The sequence below is a fragment of the Poecilia mexicana genome, unplaced genomic scaffold (assembly GCF_051168715.1).
Source record: "Poecilia mexicana isolate PSO_F unplaced genomic scaffold, ASM5116871v1 scaffold_9, whole genome shotgun sequence".
NCBI classification, from domain to species: domain Eukaryota; kingdom Metazoa; phylum Chordata; class Actinopteri; order Cyprinodontiformes; family Poeciliidae; genus Poecilia; species Poecilia mexicana.
The window spans coordinates 9,069,154-9,090,921 of record NW_028263378.1 but is presented as its reverse complement, the minus strand read 5'-3'; the positions used below and the strand labels follow the sequence as shown (position 1 = coordinate 9,090,921).

At 37.7% G+C, this 21,768-nt stretch overlaps 4 protein-coding genes across 6 annotated transcripts in view; 2 read left to right on the top strand and 2 right to left on the bottom strand.

Annotated features, from left to right (window-relative positions):
• The window catches only part of LOC106929037 (rho guanine nucleotide exchange factor 28-like), a 35,572-nt gene extending 32,884 nt beyond the window's left edge, over positions 1 to 2,688 (top strand). Inside the window, exon 31 of the mRNA XM_088008733.1 lies at positions 58 to 2,688. Coding sequence (XP_087864859.1) covers positions 58 to 248 — 191 coding nt within the window. The 3' untranslated portion in view covers positions 249 to 2,688. The remainder of the gene's footprint in view (positions 1 to 57) is intronic.
• A 47-nt stretch (positions 2,689 to 2,735) lies between these two features.
• Positions 2,736 to 11,424, top strand: osmr (oncostatin M receptor). Of its 2 annotated transcripts, XM_088008734.1 has the most exons (17): positions 2,736 to 2,967; positions 3,086 to 3,231; positions 4,142 to 4,295; positions 4,518 to 4,790; positions 5,053 to 5,182; positions 5,574 to 5,722; positions 6,012 to 6,145; positions 6,222 to 6,363; positions 6,523 to 6,602; positions 6,693 to 6,906; positions 7,176 to 7,355; positions 7,432 to 7,533; positions 8,469 to 8,636; positions 8,752 to 8,904; positions 9,031 to 9,112; positions 9,199 to 9,283; positions 9,985 to 11,424. In XM_088008734.1, the coding sequence occupies exons 1-17, from the start codon at positions 2,874 to 2,876 to the stop codon at positions 10,345 to 10,347; spliced, it is 2,649 nt and encodes an 882-aa protein (XP_087864860.1). In that variant the 5' UTR covers positions 2,736 to 2,873; the 3' UTR covers positions 10,348 to 11,424. The 2 variants fall into 2 exon arrangements, with proteins under 2 accessions (XP_087864860.1, XP_014861189.2); XM_015005703.2 differs by lacking the exons at positions 6,012 to 6,145; positions 6,222 to 6,363.
• A 274-nt stretch (positions 11,425 to 11,698) lies between these two features.
• On the bottom strand, positions 11,699 to 15,603 carry LOC106929041 (uncharacterized). Of its 2 annotated transcripts, none has more exons than XM_088008737.1 (5): positions 14,716 to 15,603; positions 14,284 to 14,412; positions 13,807 to 13,878; positions 13,090 to 13,174; positions 11,699 to 12,888 (listed from the first exon to the last, which is right to left on the bottom strand). In XM_088008737.1, exons 2-5 carry the CDS (start codon positions 14,342 to 14,344, stop codon positions 12,840 to 12,842), a joined length of 267 nt encoding a protein of 88 aa, XP_087864863.1. In that variant the 5' UTR covers positions 14,345 to 14,412; positions 14,716 to 15,603; the 3' UTR covers positions 11,699 to 12,839. The 2 variants fall into 2 exon arrangements, with proteins under 2 accessions (XP_087864863.1, XP_087864862.1); XM_088008736.1 differs by having other exon boundaries at positions 14,284 to 14,326.
• Positions 15,604 to 15,750: 147 nt separating this feature from the next.
• On the bottom strand, positions 15,751 to 21,071 carry ykt6 (YKT6 v-SNARE homolog (S. cerevisiae)). The gene is made up of 8 exons (XM_015005704.2): positions 20,651 to 21,071; positions 20,232 to 20,374; positions 19,544 to 19,626; positions 18,991 to 19,091; positions 18,810 to 18,914; positions 18,514 to 18,579; positions 17,389 to 17,490; positions 15,751 to 17,303 (listed from the first exon to the last, which is right to left on the bottom strand). The coding sequence occupies exons 2-8, from the start codon at positions 20,333 to 20,335 to the stop codon at positions 17,268 to 17,270; spliced, it is 597 nt and encodes a 198-aa protein (XP_014861190.1). The 5' UTR covers positions 20,336 to 20,374; positions 20,651 to 21,071; the 3' UTR covers positions 15,751 to 17,267.
• Positions 21,072 to 21,768: the final 697 nt, after the last annotated feature.

Here is a 21,768-nt window from a genome sequence, read left to right as displayed (position 1 = left end):
ATTCATCTCCTCTTCATTCAGATCCCAGAATCGTTGACCCGTTTTTCCTCCTTGCAGCAGATTTCACCCAGCTGGAGGAAAGGCAAACTTCAGGTCCCTGGAGGTCAGGGATCACAGGTCACGGACCCATTAAGGAGCACGACTCCTCCTCTCCCTCTCTCACCCCGCTGCTCCCACCCCAGGCTTATCTCTCCCTCGAAGGACAGAACGGAGAGGAGGGAGTCGAGGAAAACATTGTTTACCTCTGAGAATGCAGGACGAAGCAGAGCAAGCTGCCAGTTCAGAAACTGGAAGAAAAGGATAATTTATCTGCGTCTTCATTGTGACGTATCTATTTAAAATGGACTCATGTCCATTTAAAACTCCGAATATTTAAGCATTCTGACTGTTATGTGCCTTTACGTAATTCGGTGTGCCTCCTCGATGATCAAACCATTGTGCCTTTTTAATTTTGAAAATAAATAAATAAATAAAATTCAGTTAATTTTTTCCCCCCTTACATTCTAGGTTATTATTTGTTGCACTAATTTGAAGACAGAGGTACATTTAACTCAGACAGTTTAAACAGAAGAATTGATACATTTCTCCAAAAGCACTTAAAGTAACTATTGTTATGAAGTCAATGAAGCTCTGCCTCAGACTGTAATATTCTGTTTGCCAGTTCTGCAGTGCCATCTTTGTTTAAGTTGTACATTTACAACATAACTTGTTGTAAGCAAAGGATACAAATATGCTGACATTTTTTATGTACATATATACATATATATTTAATGTTTATTATTATGAATAGGCTACCTATGCACACTGTGTTGAAAAAGGATCGTATATTCCTAATTTTTTAATCTCTCCGAAGTGCCAAAAATATTGCTGATGCTGTAACTGATGTAAAGATAATTGTTTTCTTATAATTTATTTGACATAGATAGCTTCACGCACTCCCGATATTAATAATGTGTTGTTTTTTTAAATGTCTCATTGTGTATTCTCTGGGGTTAGAAGTTTACATACCCTCATCGGCGGCATGAATGCCACTTTAATAGTAACCGTTCATTTTGCAGCGTGGGACTGTTGTACATAAAACAGCTTCAGTGATTTTTAAAAAACAATCACTAGCTGAACAATTTTGAGTTTTTACACACAAGGGGTCAAATGTGTTTGATTTGTCTCAGAGTCCATATTTGCAAATGACATTTCACTTCAGCTGCAGCTGTGGCACTTAACGTCAAGCACACCTACAACGTGGGAATGTGTGTGTGTGTGTGTGTGTGTGTGCGTGTGTGTGTGTGTGTGTGGGGGTGTGTGTGTGTGTGTGTGTGCGTGTGTGTGTGTGTGTGTGTGTGTTTGTGAGTGTGATTGGGTGAATGAGGAGGTTCTAGTGTAAAAGTAATAGTCGGTATGTTCAATTTGATCAAGTTCTAGTTGTAAATGGAAAATTCAGTGAGATTTGTCACTATTTTGACAAATACAAGCTCATGTATTTCTCTCAGTTTGCCTCAAAGGGAAATGTTTACACGTAGATGTTATCAAAACTATGTTTGTGACTGGTTCACTGAGATACACAACTGTTTTTTTTTTTGCACAACTTTAACTGCATTTGATGTGCATAGAGGATCCTCCCATTGTTTTTCTGACAGAATTAGAAAAAAACAAAACAAAACACAACATCCAGGTACAAACAAAAAGCACCAAGAGAACCTAAATAATTATTTCTGGCTCACACTTCTGAGTGGAATTAGTTCAGGTTAACTGGTGAACTCTTAAGTATGGTCTATAAGTTGGGAAGCTTAGTTAATATGGTTCATTCCTAAACTAATTATGATGCATATAAACAGGATAACTGTCCTGCTGAAACAGCCTGCTGTGTCCAGGTTTCTAACACATTGATAAATTGAGGTGAAGTTGAAGTAGTAACCAGCACAATTGGCAGCAGCAGAAGAGCTCAGTTCAATGATCCTATCACCACCAGGCCCAGTAGTGAGTTGTCACAATGTTTACTTGTTCAAAAACCTCCCCTTCACTCCTAAGAAATTTCCTGTCATTGTGTAAAACCAGCATAGCTTTTGTCTGCTCTGGCCATAGAGATGATCTTCAGAAGGCATTTGGTTTGTCCATGTGGGTCAGCAGTGTTTCTCTAAAAAGGCTACAGGTTTTATGTTAAGACCTTCTTCACTGTTGACAGTAATTCTTTATGTTTCTGCTATTTTGTTCTTTTAGTTGTGACATTTTCGGTCATATATTTGATACTTGGACGTTGGTGAGTATTCTGATAAAGCAATTACTCCAAACAAATGAAAACGGGTGTGGTAGTTTAAAGCAGGATAAAACAAAGCTACTGGCTTTGTGGCCTACCCAAAGTCATGACCTTAATCCTGTTAAAAATGTTTGGAATATTTTAAAAGGCCAGGTTTGTGCAAGAAACCAACCATTTGACCAATTCTATCAAGAAAACGGTTCAAACTTGGAGGAAATCCACGACCAATAGAAACCTTTCCATCGGTTACTGTTTTTAAAGACAATTAAGTGTTTTCTTATACAGTTATTTCATATTTCAAAAAAGCCATTTAAATAAATGAGTATGTCACTAAGATCAATATGACATTCATGCCAACGATGTCTGTATGAAAGCTTCTGACCGGAACTGTACGTGACGTAACACTGTGTATATAAAACTATCTTGGTAAACATCTATTTCAGTGTCTTCCACCTTATTTCAAGCATCCGCTTAATAGTTACACACTTCTCATGAGTTCCTGTGAAACATTTCGCAACACTCCACTACTCACTGCACGCAAACTACCATTTGACTTTGACCCAAGAGGCTTCCCGTTGGTGTTTGCAGTCAGCGGCCAGAGTCCCACTTTGTTGATTTAGTCATGATGACGGGAAACATTGAACTGTTCTCCGCTCACCTGCTTGGCTTGTATCTTATATTTTCTCATCCTCACACTGAGGGCTGTGCTGACTTTGGTAAGTTGGGTTTTCTGGATTTCCATTTATAAATGTATTTTTTTTCCTGCAGCATTTTCAAGAGTTGTTTTTTTTTTTGTTTGTTTGTTTGTTTGTTTTTATATACATGTTGGACCAGGTTCTCTGCCACCAAAACCAAACATTCGTAATTATAGTGCCAATCAAAGCCTTGTAGTGAGCTGGCCAAGGAACAGGGGAGCATCGGAGAGCGACGTTTATGAGATCCAAATCAGCCGCACAAAAAGTCACACCATTATTTATAATGTGAGTATGGAACAGGAGTATTGCCTCAAATTTGGTTACATGGTTTCATGTAATACTTTACTAACTTTCTCTTAGTATATAAAGAAACTACAAATGTAATTGTGATGAAACCCGTGTCTGCAAAACTCTTCTTTGAGAGAATTGTGGTTGATACAGCAGCAAATTGAACTTGGAACAAACATTTTTGTTTTGACTGAGGCTTTCCTGTTTGTCATTTTTTTGGGCAGTAACTCTGTTGTAACGTAATCACTTGATTCCCGCCTGAAAGTAACAGTTTGTTCATTTGCTAAGAGGTGAACAATCTTGATAGTAGCTTTATTTAAAGCAGTGAGACAGAATATGGACCAACAATGTGCAAAATACGTGAAAGTAAGAGAAACGGAGGTAACTGGGCGAAGCAGCACTGAAATCCTGCCATTATTTAGATGTTCCTGGCTGAGTTCAGATGATCTGAACATAGAACGTAGAGTTCCCCTGTGTGAAATGTAAGATGAAGGAACACAGGAGTCGGTGTCCTCACAGTTAGTGGATGGAGCTATTTAACAGGCAGTCATGGAACAAGTTCACCTTTCAGCATTACAGTATCACTAAACACCACTGCAGTAGTTTTAGATCAAGACATATTTGGCTCAGTCAAAGTCCAGACATAAATCCAACTCGAAAAACGTGTCAAAACTTTAAATTTGATGCTCACAAATCCCACTGAATTTGCATAATGAGCTCCTTTTTGTTGTCTATAACGTAAAATCCAAACAGAATATATAATAGAATAAGAGTATTTTTAAACCATGAGGTGCACTTTGCGTTATTTCTTTAAAAATTAAAGCCATACGGATAAAATTTTAATATCTATGTAGATCTTTCTTTTGATAAACTCCAAACTGTTAATGTTTTGTTTTTTTAAACCCAGAGAAATGTGAGCATACCTACCACGGACTCGGGTTGGTCCACTTTGACGTGGATCTCTGATTTGCCGCTTGAGTGTGTCGATCACTCGGTCAGGATACGAAGTTTTTGTAATCGAACCGCCGCTGGTCCTTGGAGCAACTGGGTAACCAACCATGGTGAGTCGATTGGGAGTCAGCCAAAAAGACAATCATTTAAACAAAATTCAAAAAAAGCCACCATGTTTCTTTCTTTAAATCTTTTAAGTTGTTCAGTTCTTTTACAACCACTACAACAAATGGAAGTTGTTTATCTTTTCTTCATTCTCTTCACTTATTCCTGTCATGTTTCAATGCAAATATACATGTAGAGCTCCATTAAACTGCTTATCTGTGTCTTAGGAGCCAGAGCAGCAGATAAACCCCTGATATTCCCTTCCAAACGGATACTGAAAGAGGGAAGCTCTGCCACGCTCTGCTGTGTTCCCCCAGTGGGTGTAAACGTCACGCGTATCACCTTGAGGCAGGACTCCTACCCACTTCTGAACATCGGAGATGGGGTTCAGGCTATTTTAATGACCAATCTGACAATCCCAAACACCCACATCAAAAGACTGTTTTTCAAATGTGTTGATTCAACAGGAAATAGCAACTCAGTCGAGAACAACATCAGCTGTAAGTTTATAACATTAATCTGTCTATTCATCATCAATATCCACTTAGCCCTTTCTGGAACACGTGGGGCGGCTGGTCTACTGATAAAAGTGACTAATCAACATTGGATTGATGTTATTTATTCCTTTCTGAAAGTATTTAAACTTCTTTCTCTAAGGCAACATTGCTAACCGTGTCCCCACCATGCATGATAAAGATCTACAGATATTTGGAAAAAAAAAATGCTGATGATAAATTCTAACGCTGTGTTTGTTTCCTGCAGTTCCTCCTCAAAAGCCCAGAAACCTGAACTGCACAACCTCAGACATGACGAACATCACCTGCATGTGGGACCCCGGGAGGAAACGAGACGAGTTTGACTTCAATAACCAGACACACACACTCTACATTGAGTAAGCATAATCAGCACAATAAATGTGGTTGTTTTTTTTATGATGCCCTTGAATGTGCTGTTTTTTACCAATAAAGACGAAAAAAAAGTATGTTTGACAAAAGTTTGGCTCGTGAGACATTTAAATAAGAAGTTAGTCTGACTTTTTTTTTTTCTGAAAATCTGTAAACTATCAGGAATCATTTAAGGCTTGAGGCTTGACTCGTGCTCCACATTACACAGTTCAACTACAAGACACACATTTTGCATTTTATTGGTATTCACACTTTCAGAAATGTAAAACTAAGACTTTATACATTTAGATATTCTGCAGCAGAGATGCCAACGTGATTATGCAAGCTGTTCATGCTTAAAGTATTTTCTCTTTATTTTTATGTGATGTCAATAACCAGGAACACAGACCAGGCTCCTGTCCGCTGTCAGCCGCCATCCTGTACTTTCCCAGCTGTGCCACAGCAGCAGGAATACAACATCCGTCTGGAGGTGAAGGACCAGCTGGGAGAAGAGACGGCGACCTACAGCTTCAATATCTCTGAGAGAGGTTGTTCATCTTTTAAACTAAATGAATCAGACAGCATCACCTTGTTATTATTCTATAATAACAGATGTATGCATCTTTGTAGCGAAAAAACCAACCTTCAGTCTGAGGACATTTATTCAGGCTGGAATCCAATATGTACAGGAATATGGGAAACAATGGGCTGACACCAGTCCCACACTTATTGGCACTCATACCAATTCCTATAAAATGAATATAATCTGCATTTTTCTTTTATTTGACACTTTCTAAGTTGCTTTGAGTGATTGGTAGTTTAATAAAATACGTGCAGTGTCACCTGTGTTGGAGCTGGACAGAGTGATTCCCGGGGTGACTGACGTCAGCTTGATCTGGACCGTAGAAGGGAACCTGACCCAGAACAAACTCCTTTGTCAGGTTTCTGCATCGAATGACACCAACAGAGAGGTAATTTCCACCCTGTTTAACTTCAGAACGACCGGAGGTTTTAAAGTTTTGTTGTAACTTTCATTCTTTGCAACAGCTGCCTTGCAGCAGTGAGGATGGTCTCTGTAAAGTGCGTCTGGATGGCCTGCGTCCAAACAGGACTTACTCTGCTAAGGTGCGCTGTTCCGTCAATGGGAGATTTTGGGGACAATGGACCGAGCCTGTACCATTTAGAACACGTAAGCTTTAAATGAGAGTTTCTGACTTGTCTAGAATGGCCTAAACATAAAGAAGAAATTAAAAGTTGAACTGACATTTATTCTAAAACGATTATTTCTATTTTTTTTCTAACAAATGACATCCCACTTTGGTTCCCTTGAACAAACAACGCTCCTCAGTGGTAACCTTGGACTTATGGAGGAGAATAGAGAGCAAACCTGATTCAGGCATTCGTAACGTCACTCTGCTATGGAAGCCTGTATGTTTGTTTTAAAAAATATATTTTAGTACAAATAAGAGCCGAACTTTGTCTTCTGAACAGTTTTAAACTGATCCATTCTGTCGCCAGCCTGCTTTTGGTACAGCAACCTCAGTGAAGATCCAAAGCTATGCAGTCCAGTGGTCACAGGAAGGTCAAACTGTGACAGAGCTGAAGGACAGCGGCCAGAGTCAGGCAGTCGTCCTGATTGGTCCCAGCAGGTGTAACTTTACTGTTCAAGCTGCTCTCAGCACAGGGTTGTCCATCTCAGCCCGCATCATCATCCCGCCAAAGGACGACTCAGGTGACGTTGGCATACTTTTTTTTTTTTTTAAGGATTTTTCTTTGTGCAAATATGACTAAAATTAATTTTTTTAAATAAATGACCCAGCAGGCTTTTGTTCTTGTTACATGGGGTGTACATTCAAGCTATTTTGACAAACCAAAATGTGAAATAAATATTTTATATGCACTCCTTTCTGTTAATTGTTTTTTTTTCTCACTGAATGATGCATTAAGCTGAAAAGCTGAAACGTTTAGATAATAAATGATTGTAAATTTGTGGCTGTCCAGAAATCCCTCCAGTGAAGAAGCGCCTGAGCAGAACAGCTGATGGTTTCCATCTGTGGTGGAATGAGCAAACTTCAGTCACCTGCGGTCACACCGTGGAGTGGTGCATCATGGGAAGCAAAGCACCCTGCACGCTGCAGTGGATGAAAGTGCCTAAAGGAAACAGCACTTTCTTACCTGCAGGTACGTTTTTCTCTTCTCTGGTATTTTTTCTATCAACTTGGACACTTACTGTAATTTCTGTGGGATGGTTTTGCAGGATACTTCAAACCGGAATTGAGATATTCATTCAATATTTATGGATGCACAGATCATGGAGACAAACTACTGGAGACACAGACTGGATACTTTCAGGAGTCCAGTAAGTCTTTTTTCTTTTTACTGAGAGAAAATATTTCTTTAAAAATATTTTATTTACTTTTTTGTCTGTTTGATGAAAATATGTCTTGTTTCAGAGGAAAGGAAAAATTGGAGTCAGGATTAGTTTATTACAATCCTCAATTTATCCTCAATAAAACATTTTTAGCACTAAAATGCTGTCTAATTCTTATAAAAAGTCCTCAATCATATGTATATATATATATATATATATATATATATATATATATATATTTTTTTTTTTTTTTTTTTTTTTTTTGCTTTTATCAATGCTTTCTAACTTTCAACAAATCAGGAGCAATCATTTCATCATATTTCACAAACTCCACATTACTTACTGATTTAGGAATGTAAAACATTCAGATGTTGCTTTTACACTTCTGAGCAGTGAATCTTCAGGGCTGGACCTGATGCTCTCTGAGAGGAAAAGTGTTTGTCCATGTCATGCATCACTTCCTTCACCTGTTGTATTTTTGGATCTGGCACAAAATATGTGCAAACTGGTAACATCTGCTGAATTTAAAGAGACTGAAGATATTGTTTGTAGTAAGCGCAATCGGCTCTATGAAAAGATGCAGGTGGTGCATTTAAAACATGGAACATATAGGAGAATTTGATGAATTTTCCCCAAAAAGATTTATTTTGTAGCATTATAGCAGTTTAGTACTTTTCTGGGGTGTTTTTTTTTTTTTTTGTGGTGAGTATCAGGTCTGGAAAATACCCAGGAAGATGTTCTTTACACAAAATCATAACATTTTTACTTGATTAATTCAACAATTAAAGCCACCTTTAAATTCATGTACAAACACTTGTGAACAAAATTTAGTCTCACAACTGAGCATCACCATGCTTCCTGTTTATTCCATTGATTCTTATCAATTCTGTTCTTTTTCCATCACATCATTTCCACTTCCGCAGGATATGTGGAGCCCCCAAGAATAATACAACCTGTTAAAAGGACATATGCATCTGTGATACTGGAGTGGCACTATGACGAAGATGATCCAGCCCAGAGGGCATTCATCACTGGTTACCTGGTAACAGTGCAGGAAGTGCAGACTGATGCTCATTTAGGTCATGCTGCAAGTGAGTTCAGAGGAAAACTTTGAATTACACGAGGACTGTTGTAAACATCAATGTATATAATATAATTTGATCAGTGGGCATAATCTCAGATAAACGAAACCTTGTGTCTACCTAGTTTTATTCAACGTTTCCGTGGGCGATCCCCGGCAAAAGTCAGTAACCATGGAGGGTCTGCAGCAGGACCAGGAATACGTCTGCTCTGTGAGGGCTCTGACTACAGTTGGGCCCGGATCAGCTGCCAGCATTACCATCAGGACCAAAGTTAACAGTGAGCTTCGTTCGATCCAGGACTTCCACGAAAACACGATAGTTACCAAAATAAATCAGTTAAGCTTGGATGTCTTCGGTTTTCCCAGCTCACTGAATTCTGATATTTCTCTGATTCTCTCTGCAGATTTTTCCCACTTACCAAAGATCTTTATTCCCATCCTGCTCCTGCTGGGCTGCACCATTCTGCTTTGGCCACAAAGGAAAATGTGAGAGATGGGAGTGTTTAGATTTACTCCAGTATGTTTATATTCAAAATTTTCCAGACCTCTGAGATTTTGTGTGTTTCCCCTAGTTTACAAAATGGACTGAGGGAGATATTTACTTATCCTGCTGGTATGAACATCAAAACTCCTGAGTTTGAGAGCTTCTTGAATGAGGTATGGATAGATATTTAATTAATCTCAAAGGAAGTTTAGTTTTAATTTTGTTTGCTATAACTATATTCAATCATGCAGCTGTAGTGGTTTTTAAAATAAGAACTGGGTGGACAAGTTTGAATTGTTTTTTTTTTTTTTAAACGTCTTCAGTTCAGATATCTCATAGAAAGCTGCAAACGTTTTGGATCCATCAACATTTTCTTGGTATAATTCTGGCTGAATGTCTGACCACTGCTGACCACTGTTCTTAGCAGAATTGGTAGAAGATCCAAAGTTTAAATCCAAAGTTTAATCCTTTAAGCATAGTCCACAGATTTCTGTTGAATTGAGATCAACAGAAATATATATATATATATATATATATATATATATATATATATATATATATATATATATATATATATATATATATATATAACATTCCTAATGAACTAATTAACTACTTGTGAAAAAAACTTCCTCTCAATTTCTTTGACTTCTATAACATTAAATGTTATATTTTTATCCATTCCTGATATAATTCCAGTTTCTGTCGTAAATTCTTGAGAATGTTTTTTGTTGAGAAATGTTTGACCTTTTTAATGTTTCAGTTTGTGTCTTTTTTCACATCAAGTTTCGACACCCTTGTCTGATAAAAATAATCACAAAAATGACTTCAGGTTTCTCTAGAAGGCATGTTTTTTTTCTGCATTCTGGTTTAGACTGGTCAGAAGCTGCAGTCTCAGAGAGAGGAAGAGTGCATCAGCTGTGACATTGAAGTTTTGACAGTCAAACCTTTGTGGCATGAAAGCTCAATCCTGATGGATCCTGAGGGTACGGACACAACGTGCTCGACTGCTCCCCAGTCGTCTCTTCCTCCTTCCTGTCCACTCCAAACAGGCTACCGGCCTCAGTCTGCTGTCCTGCTGTGTCAAACACCCCCCCATCAGCAGCTGAGGTGCATTGCAAACAAGAGCTACTTGAGCCCCATCACTGAATTTAGTGAAATCAGATCCAGCTTTGAGACGTCCGACTGCCTGCAGGGATCATGTGCAGGACTTTATGGTTACATCTCTGATGGTTAAACACAAAACGAACAATGTTGAGCCTTCTTGTTCTCCCATTCAAGAGTATAAAAACTCTAAAAGTGGAGGCAAAATGTTAAAACCTAGTGCACTGTTGCTTCTAAACCTCATTTTGTGATTTCTACCACACTCTTAACATGCCTTATTTTGGTGTGTTTGGTTTCAGAATCTTTCAGATTGCATCACGGCACAGCAGTGAATGCATGCGAAACGCACGAAAGCAACTCACTTTACAGATCACGATAAACACAGAGGGAACTAGAGGTTTTATCTACAGGATGTATAGAGAGAGCAGGTAAAGATGCAAGGTGGAGATTAGTTAAAACAGTTTCAAAAACTACACTGAACTGTCTTGAAAGTGAGATATAATGTGAAAAGTTCATCTTAACCACAGGTAAACCTTCTGGTTTTCAGGTCACACGAGGCATAAAACATTTAAACTTTTAGTTGCAGATTTAATATGATGGTACATGAATGTACCGCTCTCCCCGGAAAAGGGTGCATTGCATTGAGCAGGGGGTCAGTGACTACAGCCAGAGGGAGAAATGTCCTTTCAAAGTATGTTTGTGCTGGAATGGACCAGTCAAAGCCCAGGCCTAAATCCAATTGAGAACCTATGACGAGATTTGAAAACTGATGTTCACAGTGGCTCAGCGACTGAACCACTGAAGCCCTGCAGCTTTAACTGCAGTGTGGTTTCAGAAATATGTGACACTTTGTGTTGGTCTACCACTTAAAATGCCAATCAAATATTTAAAAGTTTCCTGTAAATACTTTTGCAAATATTAAGTGTTTTGTGTCCCTGAAATAAGATAAATTGTTTTTTTCTGTTCTTTGGAGAAAATACCAATGGAAAAGAAAAATTCAATAGAGAATTTTTCTCTACATGTCATGCCACATGTCTGAGTTCCGACATGTGGCATGTCGGAACTCAGTTCTGCAACTGAGTTCTGTTGCAGAACTCAGTACCTTGTTTGTAAATCCTGTGACGAAGGGATCATCAGTTTCACTGTAAATAAGTGTAAATGTAATATGGAATAATAAAGCCATTAACTTCTGCTGTGTAGCAACAGGCAACTCAGTAACAAGATTCTTGTCTTCTAAAACAGCCAACAAGCTGCTGCTCTTGTTTTGTACATGAAGGGATTTTGCAGGAAAGCACATGAAGCAGATCCTTCAGAGCAATCAGCTCTGAAGGCCCGACTGCTCTAAAGCAATCAGCTGTTAGTTTCATATGTAACTCATTTCATTTGAAACTAACAGGTTCAAATGAAACTGTTAGTTTTATTTGAACTGGTGTTAAATTTGTGTGCAAAGAACTCCAGGAAAAAAGAAAAAAAAAACAACAACCTTTGATCTTGTTTATTTTTATTTTTAATAAGTAATGTTTTATACAATGTCTTGCTGCCAAAAAAAAAAATAACCAGAAGCAACCATTACAATTTAACTACAGTTTTCACTGTTAGTGACGTTGTACTGTGGACTGTTGCCCAAAGCAAAAGGCTGGTGCACAAGCTAAATCCATCAGTTAATTGTGGCCTGAACAACTTTTCTATTATTTTTATACATGGGTATTTGACATGCCAGTTGTTAAATGGCCCCATTTGCGACTGAGAAAAGAGAAAGCAAGTTAAATGCTTTCTGCTCTGCATCTTATCCTGCCTCCGTATCTCTAACTTATTGCGTTGTAGGGCAGCAATAGGAAAGTTTGAATCAACACTGTTTTCTACCATGACATGTCTGAGGTTTATCCGTTCATCTGGCGGTTTTTGCAAATTATGAATGTTTTGCAATCCCCAGAACAGATGCTTATCTTTCACGTTATGCATCATTTTGTGCATGAAAAGGAAAATTGCGTGCAAGTGTCATGCTATTTATGTCATGCTAAAGGAACATCTTGTGTCAATGAAAAACAGCCAAAAGTAGAAATCGTTTTGTTTCTTGTGTCGTTGAAATAAAATGTAATGCCCAACAATTGCTCTAGAATTCAAAAACAGAATGCATAAGGTTATATGAGCTTTTATGGTATTTTAGAGTTTATTTTATTATAAAAAAAAATCAAAATGATCTTTTTAAGCAACATAGGCTTCCTGGGTTCCAACGTTACAGTGAATTAGCTAAATTCAGGAACCAAAATCATGGTACAGTTCAAAGATTAGCCAGAATTTAGCTGAATTCCTACATAAAAAAACAAAATATATCTAATCTATTTCGACGCTCTGCTTTTTGAACACTGGAGAGAAGAGCAGCTGGACTTACATTCATGAGAAAAAGCACAGGCTGACCTGCAAAACTCTGTTTCAATTTATCAGCCTTTGAGTGAGCAAAGGTCACCAGCAGACCACGGTTCAGTTGAGTCACATCTGACTGACTCATTCCTTTTTTCAGGATGTTTTTTTTTTTTTTAGAGATTGTCTTCAGAGAGCAACATGGGCTTCTTGATGTTCATCCTGGTTTTCAAAGATGCTGGACACAACACATGTTCATCCTCTTCACACAGGCATCTTCTGTTGTGCCCTTACTCTCCGCTTTCTTTTCTTTCTAAGAGACAAGCAGAAGTTAAGGTTTTTACGCCAAAAAGCCAGGAAGTGTGTTTTTTTCTCTGTCTCTGTGAGGTGAGATGCAAAGTCCTGAAATGTGCCTAACAAGTGTTTAAGGAGGAGCCAACAAGATCAGCAACTCTGACACACATCAAGTTGAGGCCTGTGAATACCCGTGTTCTAGCTTGTGTTGGATTTTTACCGTTGCAGTGGCGACGTCATGCATTTCCAGAGAACGGCGTAGAGAGCGAGCAAAAAGGCAACGAACACAGAGGCTGCGATTGCACCTAAAAACCCAAATATGAGATTTAGGCATGACAAGCATAACGTGTCAACCAAGTTTATTTGTATGGCACATTTTCAGCAACAAGGCAGTTAGTTCATAATGCAGCTAGGTAATTTTTTTAAAACTCTAAACTGGTTTCTTCATGCAGAAAATGTGTCACATGACTTAATGCACTTATTTTTTCTGACTCACAGCACAAACACTGAAAAAAATTTAAAACAGTGATTTATTATTGTTTAATAATGTTTTTTTTATTATTTTTTTTCACAACTCAGGCTCTAACTTTGTATTATTCTTTCCACCTAAAACTACAGCAATATTTTCATCAACACAAACGCATCACATTTCTTCACAGAAATAAACCACCTCCCAGCATTTACATTTGCTCATTTATTACAGGATTTTGTTTGACAGGATGCTTAAAGACTAAATGAATAAACTTTCCATTAGTTTAGGGATATTTTAGAACAACAAAATAATAAACCAAACACAAATTTCCATTCTTTTTGTGCTAAGTTTGCTTAGTAAATAGAGTATTTATAATAAAATGATATATTTCAGAGGGTTTGTCTGATAAACTGTTCTTTTAAACTGCTGACACAAAGTCGACTGTGAAACGGAAAAGCTGCTCACCAGGTATGATCCCGTTGGTCCTTGTTAAAGAATCCTCCGTGTTGGACGGATGAGTGGCGGCTGCACTGGAAACTTTAGGAAACCAATACAGAGAAACATAACACACTGCTAACAAAACAGAATTTCAGAATAGACGTATGTTTATTGATGTGGCATGTCGGTAACATTTTCTAAATGTATATGTTTTTATTATTCTGTTATTTTTGTGTTCAAGATCTTAAATTTTAGTTTTTGTTTTTTTTCCCCTATTAACCTTGTTTTACAGAAATAATTAGGATACATCCAAGTCAACATAACTACCATTTAGGTCCATTTAAGGCAAAATAATAAGTAAAAAAGTAAACACTGATCAGGATTCTTTTTAAGATGCACCTGTGTAGGCTATATTAAATCAAAACGTTGCAACCAATGAAACATATCTTCTTAAAATAAAATAAGGGGACTGTCTGTCACACAACCCATCTCTAACCAGCTTACCATTTAAATTTAGAAGCTCTTCTCTCAGATTTGGGTCAACCATCTGAAATGCAGCAAACATATTGTGCTTTGAGTAAACAAAACAGTAGGGCAGAGATTCCAGGCAGGGCAGCGGTAATCAGCTTTAAACTAAAAGAGAGGAGACAGAAAATCACAAGGAAAATCAACACAAGGAGCAGACCCTGCTGCTCACTGCAACAGCTGAAACTTGCTGCTGGAAATCAAACAATGCGTGGACTTCAGACCAACAACATGAGTCAAGATAAATGTTTCTGTTTGATCGCATGTTCTCAGGTTTGCAAAAAAAATATATATATCGTGCAGCATAGAAGAGCTACAATTTCTAAACTGAATTCCCAAACTCTGCATGTTTTGGCGCAAAATCTCTGATCAGAAACGGTTAAGTCGCTGATGAACCTTTTAACTCCTCACCTTTGAGATGAAAGTTTGCCGGACGGTAGCCGAGCTTTTGTTTTCCATCTTTGTCCACATTTCAGAGCTACAAGTTCAAACTGCTGAACTGCTCGCTGCTTTTTTCAGTTCAGGTGCGTGTTTGGTGACGCATTCACGGACCTCCTTCAAACTCGCATTTTACAGTTCTCCATAAAGACTAAATTGCGGAAACTTCAAGCTAAAATCATTACCTGCACTGGTTTAAAACACATTAGGACATGCAGTTGGATATTTTACCCATATCCATAATTTTTATTTTAAATCTGAGCCGAGGGGAAGATGGACTTCATTCATTTGGCAGAAAGAATCGATACAAATATTCAGAATAAAAATTACTAAGATTGATGAACAATGAGCAATAACATTTTTTAAAAATATAGTTATTTCTTGGTTAAATTACACCGCTGATTTTTTTTCTTTTAACAATAACACAAAACTTTATTTTTAAAATATTGCTATTTTAAAGCTTATCAAAAATATTTATGGGTAAATATGTATAAAACCTTGGCAGAGAGATCGTCATTACTTTTACTTGAATTTTACATCCAAATAAGAGTTAATAACTTTATTTACATTAGTTTATTTTATTTTTCATAAATATGGGGGAGTTGAGAAACACACTGCTACTTTTTTTTTCATTTTTTAGAGAAATGTTTTATTTGCACAACAAAGGGCGTGCTTTTTTGTTATTTCTGGATGAATAGACAAGACAAAAACATACCTAAATTGAGCTAATTGGATCCTCTAATCGCTTAAATAAAAGCTTTTTAGCTACGTCTATATAAAAATTACTTGGCAAACAGTCCAAAAAATTTAAATGTGTCTCCTCTTTTAAAGCACCTATATCTGTAAACTGTTCTTTAATTTCCTCCTTTGTAACGCATTTCTCACAGCAAATTAGCAGGTTCTCCATCCAGGATCAGCACAGAATGGCTCCACAAATCTGGCCTGATTTTCTGCAACTATGGATAAATATATTTAATGCTTTTATAAATAAAAAGAAGGGACACAACAGGCATTTTGATTTTTATCCGAGCATGAATAAATGCTCTGTAAACAACCTGAACAAGCTCACAATGCAATAAACCAGGGCCGATAAAGACAGAAAATGATCTGATTTTAAAAGTGAAGCTCACATTTGGATCACAACATTTAATGCAAACCGTTTAAACCACACTGTTCCAACACAGCGGCCATTGGACCGGAGCTTACAGCATAACACCAGAAAAACGTTTTCAAAAGACGAAGCCAGAGATCTGGAAAAACAAAAACAAGAAACTCACTGGACAAGCCTCTCGTCATTCTTAGTCAAAAGTAAAGCATATCAAAGTTTAATGAAGTGTCCGTCGTGAGAAACATTTTGAGCTTTTCTCTGCACTGCAAAAGAGACACACAGCAACAGTCTGCAGATATTGCACCAAAGTTTACACTGTAAAAGCAGAAAGAGCAACAGACGGCACAACAAGCTTCTCAACGCACACAAACACGCAGGCACTCAGAATCTACACAGACTGCAGCTGTATGTTGGATCACAAATGTACACAGTGAGAGCAGAGAAACATCTGAAACGCAGATCTGAAGGCAGAGTTTCATCAGAAATCATAAATATGAAGCAAACGGTGCTCGCTGCACGTGAAAGTCAGAAGCGGAGTGACTAAAACCCATCCAGACGGGCGTGGGCTCCTGTGGGGGGCGATCCGTGTTTCGAGAGGAACAGAAGATGAGTGCAGCTTTTTCTGAGCGGGCAAAACTCTGTTCAGGTGACGTGTGTGTGAGTTTTGGATATCAGAATGATTAGCATGCTTAGGGATTTTTAATATATTTGACACCAAATCTTCTATTCCTCTTCGGCTTTAAGTCTCATCATCACACATCACAATCAGCCAAGGCAGGAATGTTGAAGACTTCATTTAACATCAGACAAAGGCAAAAAAGCAACTAAATGTAGCAATGCGGCAATGCTTAAAATTGGACATAAAAGTCTGCAAAGTTAAATATGTCCTTCAGAGTCTAATTGAGATTATAGTACACAAAGACAGCGCCCCCTGTTGGACATATATATACCTCTAGTTACGAGGAACCCAGTTTTGACATGTTGAATATATGAGATTGTCAGTTGCTTTGAAGCAAAAGCACACATGTGGTTAATACTCTGTCAATAAGTTTAAGAGATCAAGATATTAAGTTTAGATTCAACCTGAATAACATTAAATGGTTTGAAGACGTTCTAACGACACACCGGCAGTACTTAACGTCATGCTAAAATATTCTCAGCTGGTCAGAATCACCACATGGATGTTTCACCAAGGTTTGAAGCATGATTCAAAACTGTAACTTCCTCCCACTAAACGCCTTCAGTCCTTCAGCCCCCATCACAGAGAGGTCCCGTTTAAAAGCGGCCACCGTTTTTCCTGCTCCCCATCTGGGATTGACACAGCGTCCCGGTGGAGAGCGCGTAGCTGGTGCATGATGGGGGTTGTAGGAAAAGCAGAAAGCCAGAGAGACGTTTCCACAAGGACGAGGCGGCAGCATCACATGATTTCACAGCAGGAGTTCTGTTTCCGTGCCTGCAAAGGTAGCAAAGACCACAACGTTCACTGTAGCAGCAGCATGAACCCGGTTCAATGTTGCAGGAGAGTCCGTCATATTTACGGTCTTGTAGAAGGCTTTAGACTGGTTTCCCAGGTGCTCCGACTTTGACACGAGATCATCCAGTTTCTCTCCTCTTTCCAGCAGACTCTCCATGGTGTTGTGCTGCAGAGGACAAAATGTTGTCGTGAAATAGTGCAGCACAGAGATTATTATTGAACGCTATCAAATAGGTCTGTAAAAGTCGCATAAAATGAGGGGATCCTGCAAATCCATACTAAAACATAACAGATGTAAACTAAACTTTTAAATTAGTGTGACAGAAATGGCTGCTGTTGTAAATCTCTTGAGTTTTTGAGTTTGTTTTTTTTTCATAAAACTTTGCACAACAAAAGACAAAATATTAGCCTTTTACTGCTTTAGCAGTAATCCGGATCCATCTGGGTTGTGGAAACACTGAAATAGGTTGACCAGTTTTGGAGTGTGGCAAAGAGCAAATTCACTGCTTGTTTTGACATCTGGATTAAATTAAATCTGCTCTTTCCTTTATTAGTTGCCATGTAGTTCTGATAGTAACTTTACTAAGTTAAAGTTTCGGGATGGATTGATGCTCTTCAGCTGACATAATTTTCATGATCAATTTGCTACCTTAAAATTCGACACAGGTCCAGGTTTTATTTTTTTTAAAATATATATATCCTTAAGAAAGGCTTTAAAACATTTAAATACTGACAGATGATTATCAAAAGTATTTAAAAACTGTTGTTTTGTGAAAGCAAGTCAAAGCTTGTATTATTCACTATTCTAAATATTTCTTTAAGGATTTAATTTAATTTGTTCTTAGTCAGTTTGAGTTGGTACAGCTGAGGATGCGCTGGATGTTTCCTATCTTAATTCAACTGAAGCATAAAGGACAGACTCATCGGTCTAATTACAGCACACAAACAGACTGTCAGGAAGGAAGTGGCAGTCTCCATTAAACTTCATTATGGGAACAATTACAGTTCCACTTCTCAGTTTGCGTTGCTGGCATTGCAAAGCTTCGATAGTCAATCCACAAAAAAAAAAAAAAAAAAAAACTGAAAACACGTCTAATACCTAAATACACCGAGGCATCCGTGTATTTAGGCACCGGGTTTTTAAAGAACCCATTTCTTATTAATTTGGAGTCACTGTGAAGAGGTTTACCAAAATGATCTTTGTCTCGTCCAGCTCCGCTTGTACTTTGGTCATGGCGTCTGCTTCCCTGGGGTTCTGAGGAAGAACAACATTCGGAGCGAAACCAGCCGTCAGCTTTAACACGACTGTTTTAAAATGCTGCGAAATGATTCAATTTGTCTTCTAAAGGGACACATATTTATCCTTGCAAAAAAAGTTCATCAACAGTCTTATTAGCAGACATTGTAACAAGTGACTCAAGAAGAAATCATCATTTTAATATACTAGGATATTCAAACAGGTTTTAGCATGGTAGCTAAACCTACCTGGTATTTTGAAAGGTGAATGTCCAGACCTTTGTAGCTTATAGTGTCAGGATTACCAGACGGCCAGTCTATACTGTCCACTTGCCTGGAAAACTCTTCTAACACCTACAAACCGCAAGACGTTTTAAAGAAGTACAACAGAAAGCAAAATGATACCAAACTGCTTCGTTTTCATCCCCACCTTGTCGAGCAGAGTGAAGCAGACCCTCTGTGGGTATTCAGAGTCTGAGATCACCACAGCACTCAGGTTGTCGTTTCTCACATACACATGGCAAAGATACTCTGCAAATATATTTGAATAAATGCAGTCCAATTAACTCAAGAGAAATTTTATAGTGAATCTTCATTCTTCTTTTGGCAACTTCAAAGACTTTTGAAACTTAAAAAGAAAAAAAAAAAAAAAAAAAAAAAAAAAAACAGCTGAGAGTTTCCTCATAGCTGGACTCTGAAAGCCAGCCTCCTTTATGAGTCATTAACAAGCAACTCATACAGGACAGGGTAAACAAAGGAATATAAACAGGAAACTGAATAAATGATTGCGGAAATAAATGGCGGAGGAATATTAAACAAGGAAACAAGGAAATGTTTGAGGGTTTTCTAATAACAAGAAATGGAGTGAAAATAGAAAAACAAATTAAAACTCTGTTTCGTTTTCATTTGCACATTCAAAGTGTGTGATATAAATCACATCAGCAAAATAAGATCACGCAATTTGCCATCAGAAACAGTCTTACCTTGCTCTTTGACTGAGGCACGGGTTCCGACAGATGTTCGCTCCGCAATCAAGGCACTGGTGAAGGTCATGAACTCCTGAACACTAAAGGTACAAAAGATGATTTTATTGCTCATAGAAAAACAGTACACAATTATTGTAGGGGAAAAAAACAACAACTTTACAACACATTTACAGAAAAGGCCGGCACAAACTCTGCAAGAACAGAACTGGAAGGACAAACTGGCATCACTGGTTAAAAAGTCCTTGCTGTTGACTCTGAATTTATTAAATGGAAGAAACTTTCTTTGCATGTGGGGCGAGTCTGACATACAAGTTATGGATCTGCTGCAGTGTGGGGGACCTATAAGGAATTATCAGGACTTTTGCACTTGAGTACTTGAAATCTGCAGACTGGAGAGAGCATAACAACAATGTACTTCCAAGTCTCATTTATCTGGAGACAAACTGAATTTTAATAAAAGTGAGAAGCAGAAGTATGTTATTTAATGTTTTAAAGAACCCATTCAAGTTTTCTTGGGTGAAATTGTTTGTTTTTATGTAGAATTTACCTAAAAGACGTAAACATACCTACGGATATTGTATTTTTTATATATTTATAGAGATCTAGAAAAGAAATGCTATAAGAGACTTTCCATAAAATGTAATTGTTTGGGACAGGCCTGTAATCAGCGGTCAGTAAGACTCACCTGGAGCGCTGAAAGAAGCTGAAGGAGGACAGGTCATAGGCCGCCTTGAGCAGGTTGGCTTTGGTCGCTCCTTTGTAGAGGACGCTGAGGCTGTAGAGCTTCATGACGCCGCGGGATCAGGTCTGGTAAGAGGACAAGGTGGTCTACACAGGACACAAGCAGGATCACATGAGAGTATTTTATCTCTTAGTCAACTCAGCGACTGGAGACAAGTTAAACCACAAGCGAAAGTAGCCTCCGTGCCGACAGATGGAAGGGTGTTTAAGGTCTGCTACGTTTACCGCTGTAACTGACAGCGAGTAACATAGACTTTTGCTGACATAAATAATCCTTAAGTTAACTTCATAACGACATTTTATTAAAATACTGAAACTAGTTAGCCACAGATGCTATATGTTGTGAGGCCTGAGCTAACTTACTGGGACAAAACAGTAGCAAACCCCCCTCAGTTCCCGTCAAAACAACACAACCGACTGAAGGAACATCGACTAAAACTCTGATATGTACGAAAAATAAACCGTCACTAAATCAGAACGCAATTTTATTGATCTCAGTAGTTAAATTAGAACTTCATTAGTCAGACACTCCTATCAGAGTTGACTCGGTGGAAACTAACGCGTCGCAGTTTCTTCTTCCCCTCTGAGCTTAGGGTTGGATCACAATTACAGATGAAAGCGACACCTACCGGACAGGAGTGCAACGCAGAACAAAATAAAGGAAAAGGAGAAAAGAAAATAGTAAGGAAACCAAAAAGAAAAGAAAGTTCAGCTGTAAATAAAATTCAAAAGTCCTGTAAAAATAACATTTAAATTCTTCTGTGTTGTCAAAGAACTAAAGATTGGTTTGATTTTTAAAAACTCATTTATTTGCCCGTTAGTGATCCAAAATTAAAATTCAGCTCAAATCAACCCATTCATAAATGAAAGTTCTCAATTACTTGAAGTAAAAATAATTTCTGCATAACTATGTAATATGGAAACCACCTCATTCATTTGAAATGATTAAATTTATAGTAATATTTGTATTATAACATCACTCTTGCTCTAACCACACTCTTGAAAAGCTTTACACAATCAACATATTTTGTACCTTATTAATGATACTTTCATCTCAAACAAATTATAAACTTTGCTTTAAAACTTTTATATTATCTTGAGCAGAAATAAGAATATAAATAAGAATTAAAGATTGTTTTATGTACTATTATTTTCAGGATATATGAACATAACTTTAAGTAAAGGCATAAAAATACATGTCCCGCATGGAGATTGATTTATTTTGAGGCCATGTAAAAAGATCTGTAAGTAGCTGCAAAGTTGGTACTTTACTATTTTTACAAGTCTATTTATTCTAATGTTTTCCCCCATTCTCTATAGTGAAAAATTACGGTAAGCAGCCATGATGGAAAATGCACTTAATCTAATGTGTTATTCTTGGCTTTCTTAAAGACCAACAACAGATGCCACCTCAAAGTTTCTCTGCTACACTGCCATCTCCTGGATTCAGCTGGTCTTAGCTGTATTGTTTAGTATAATTT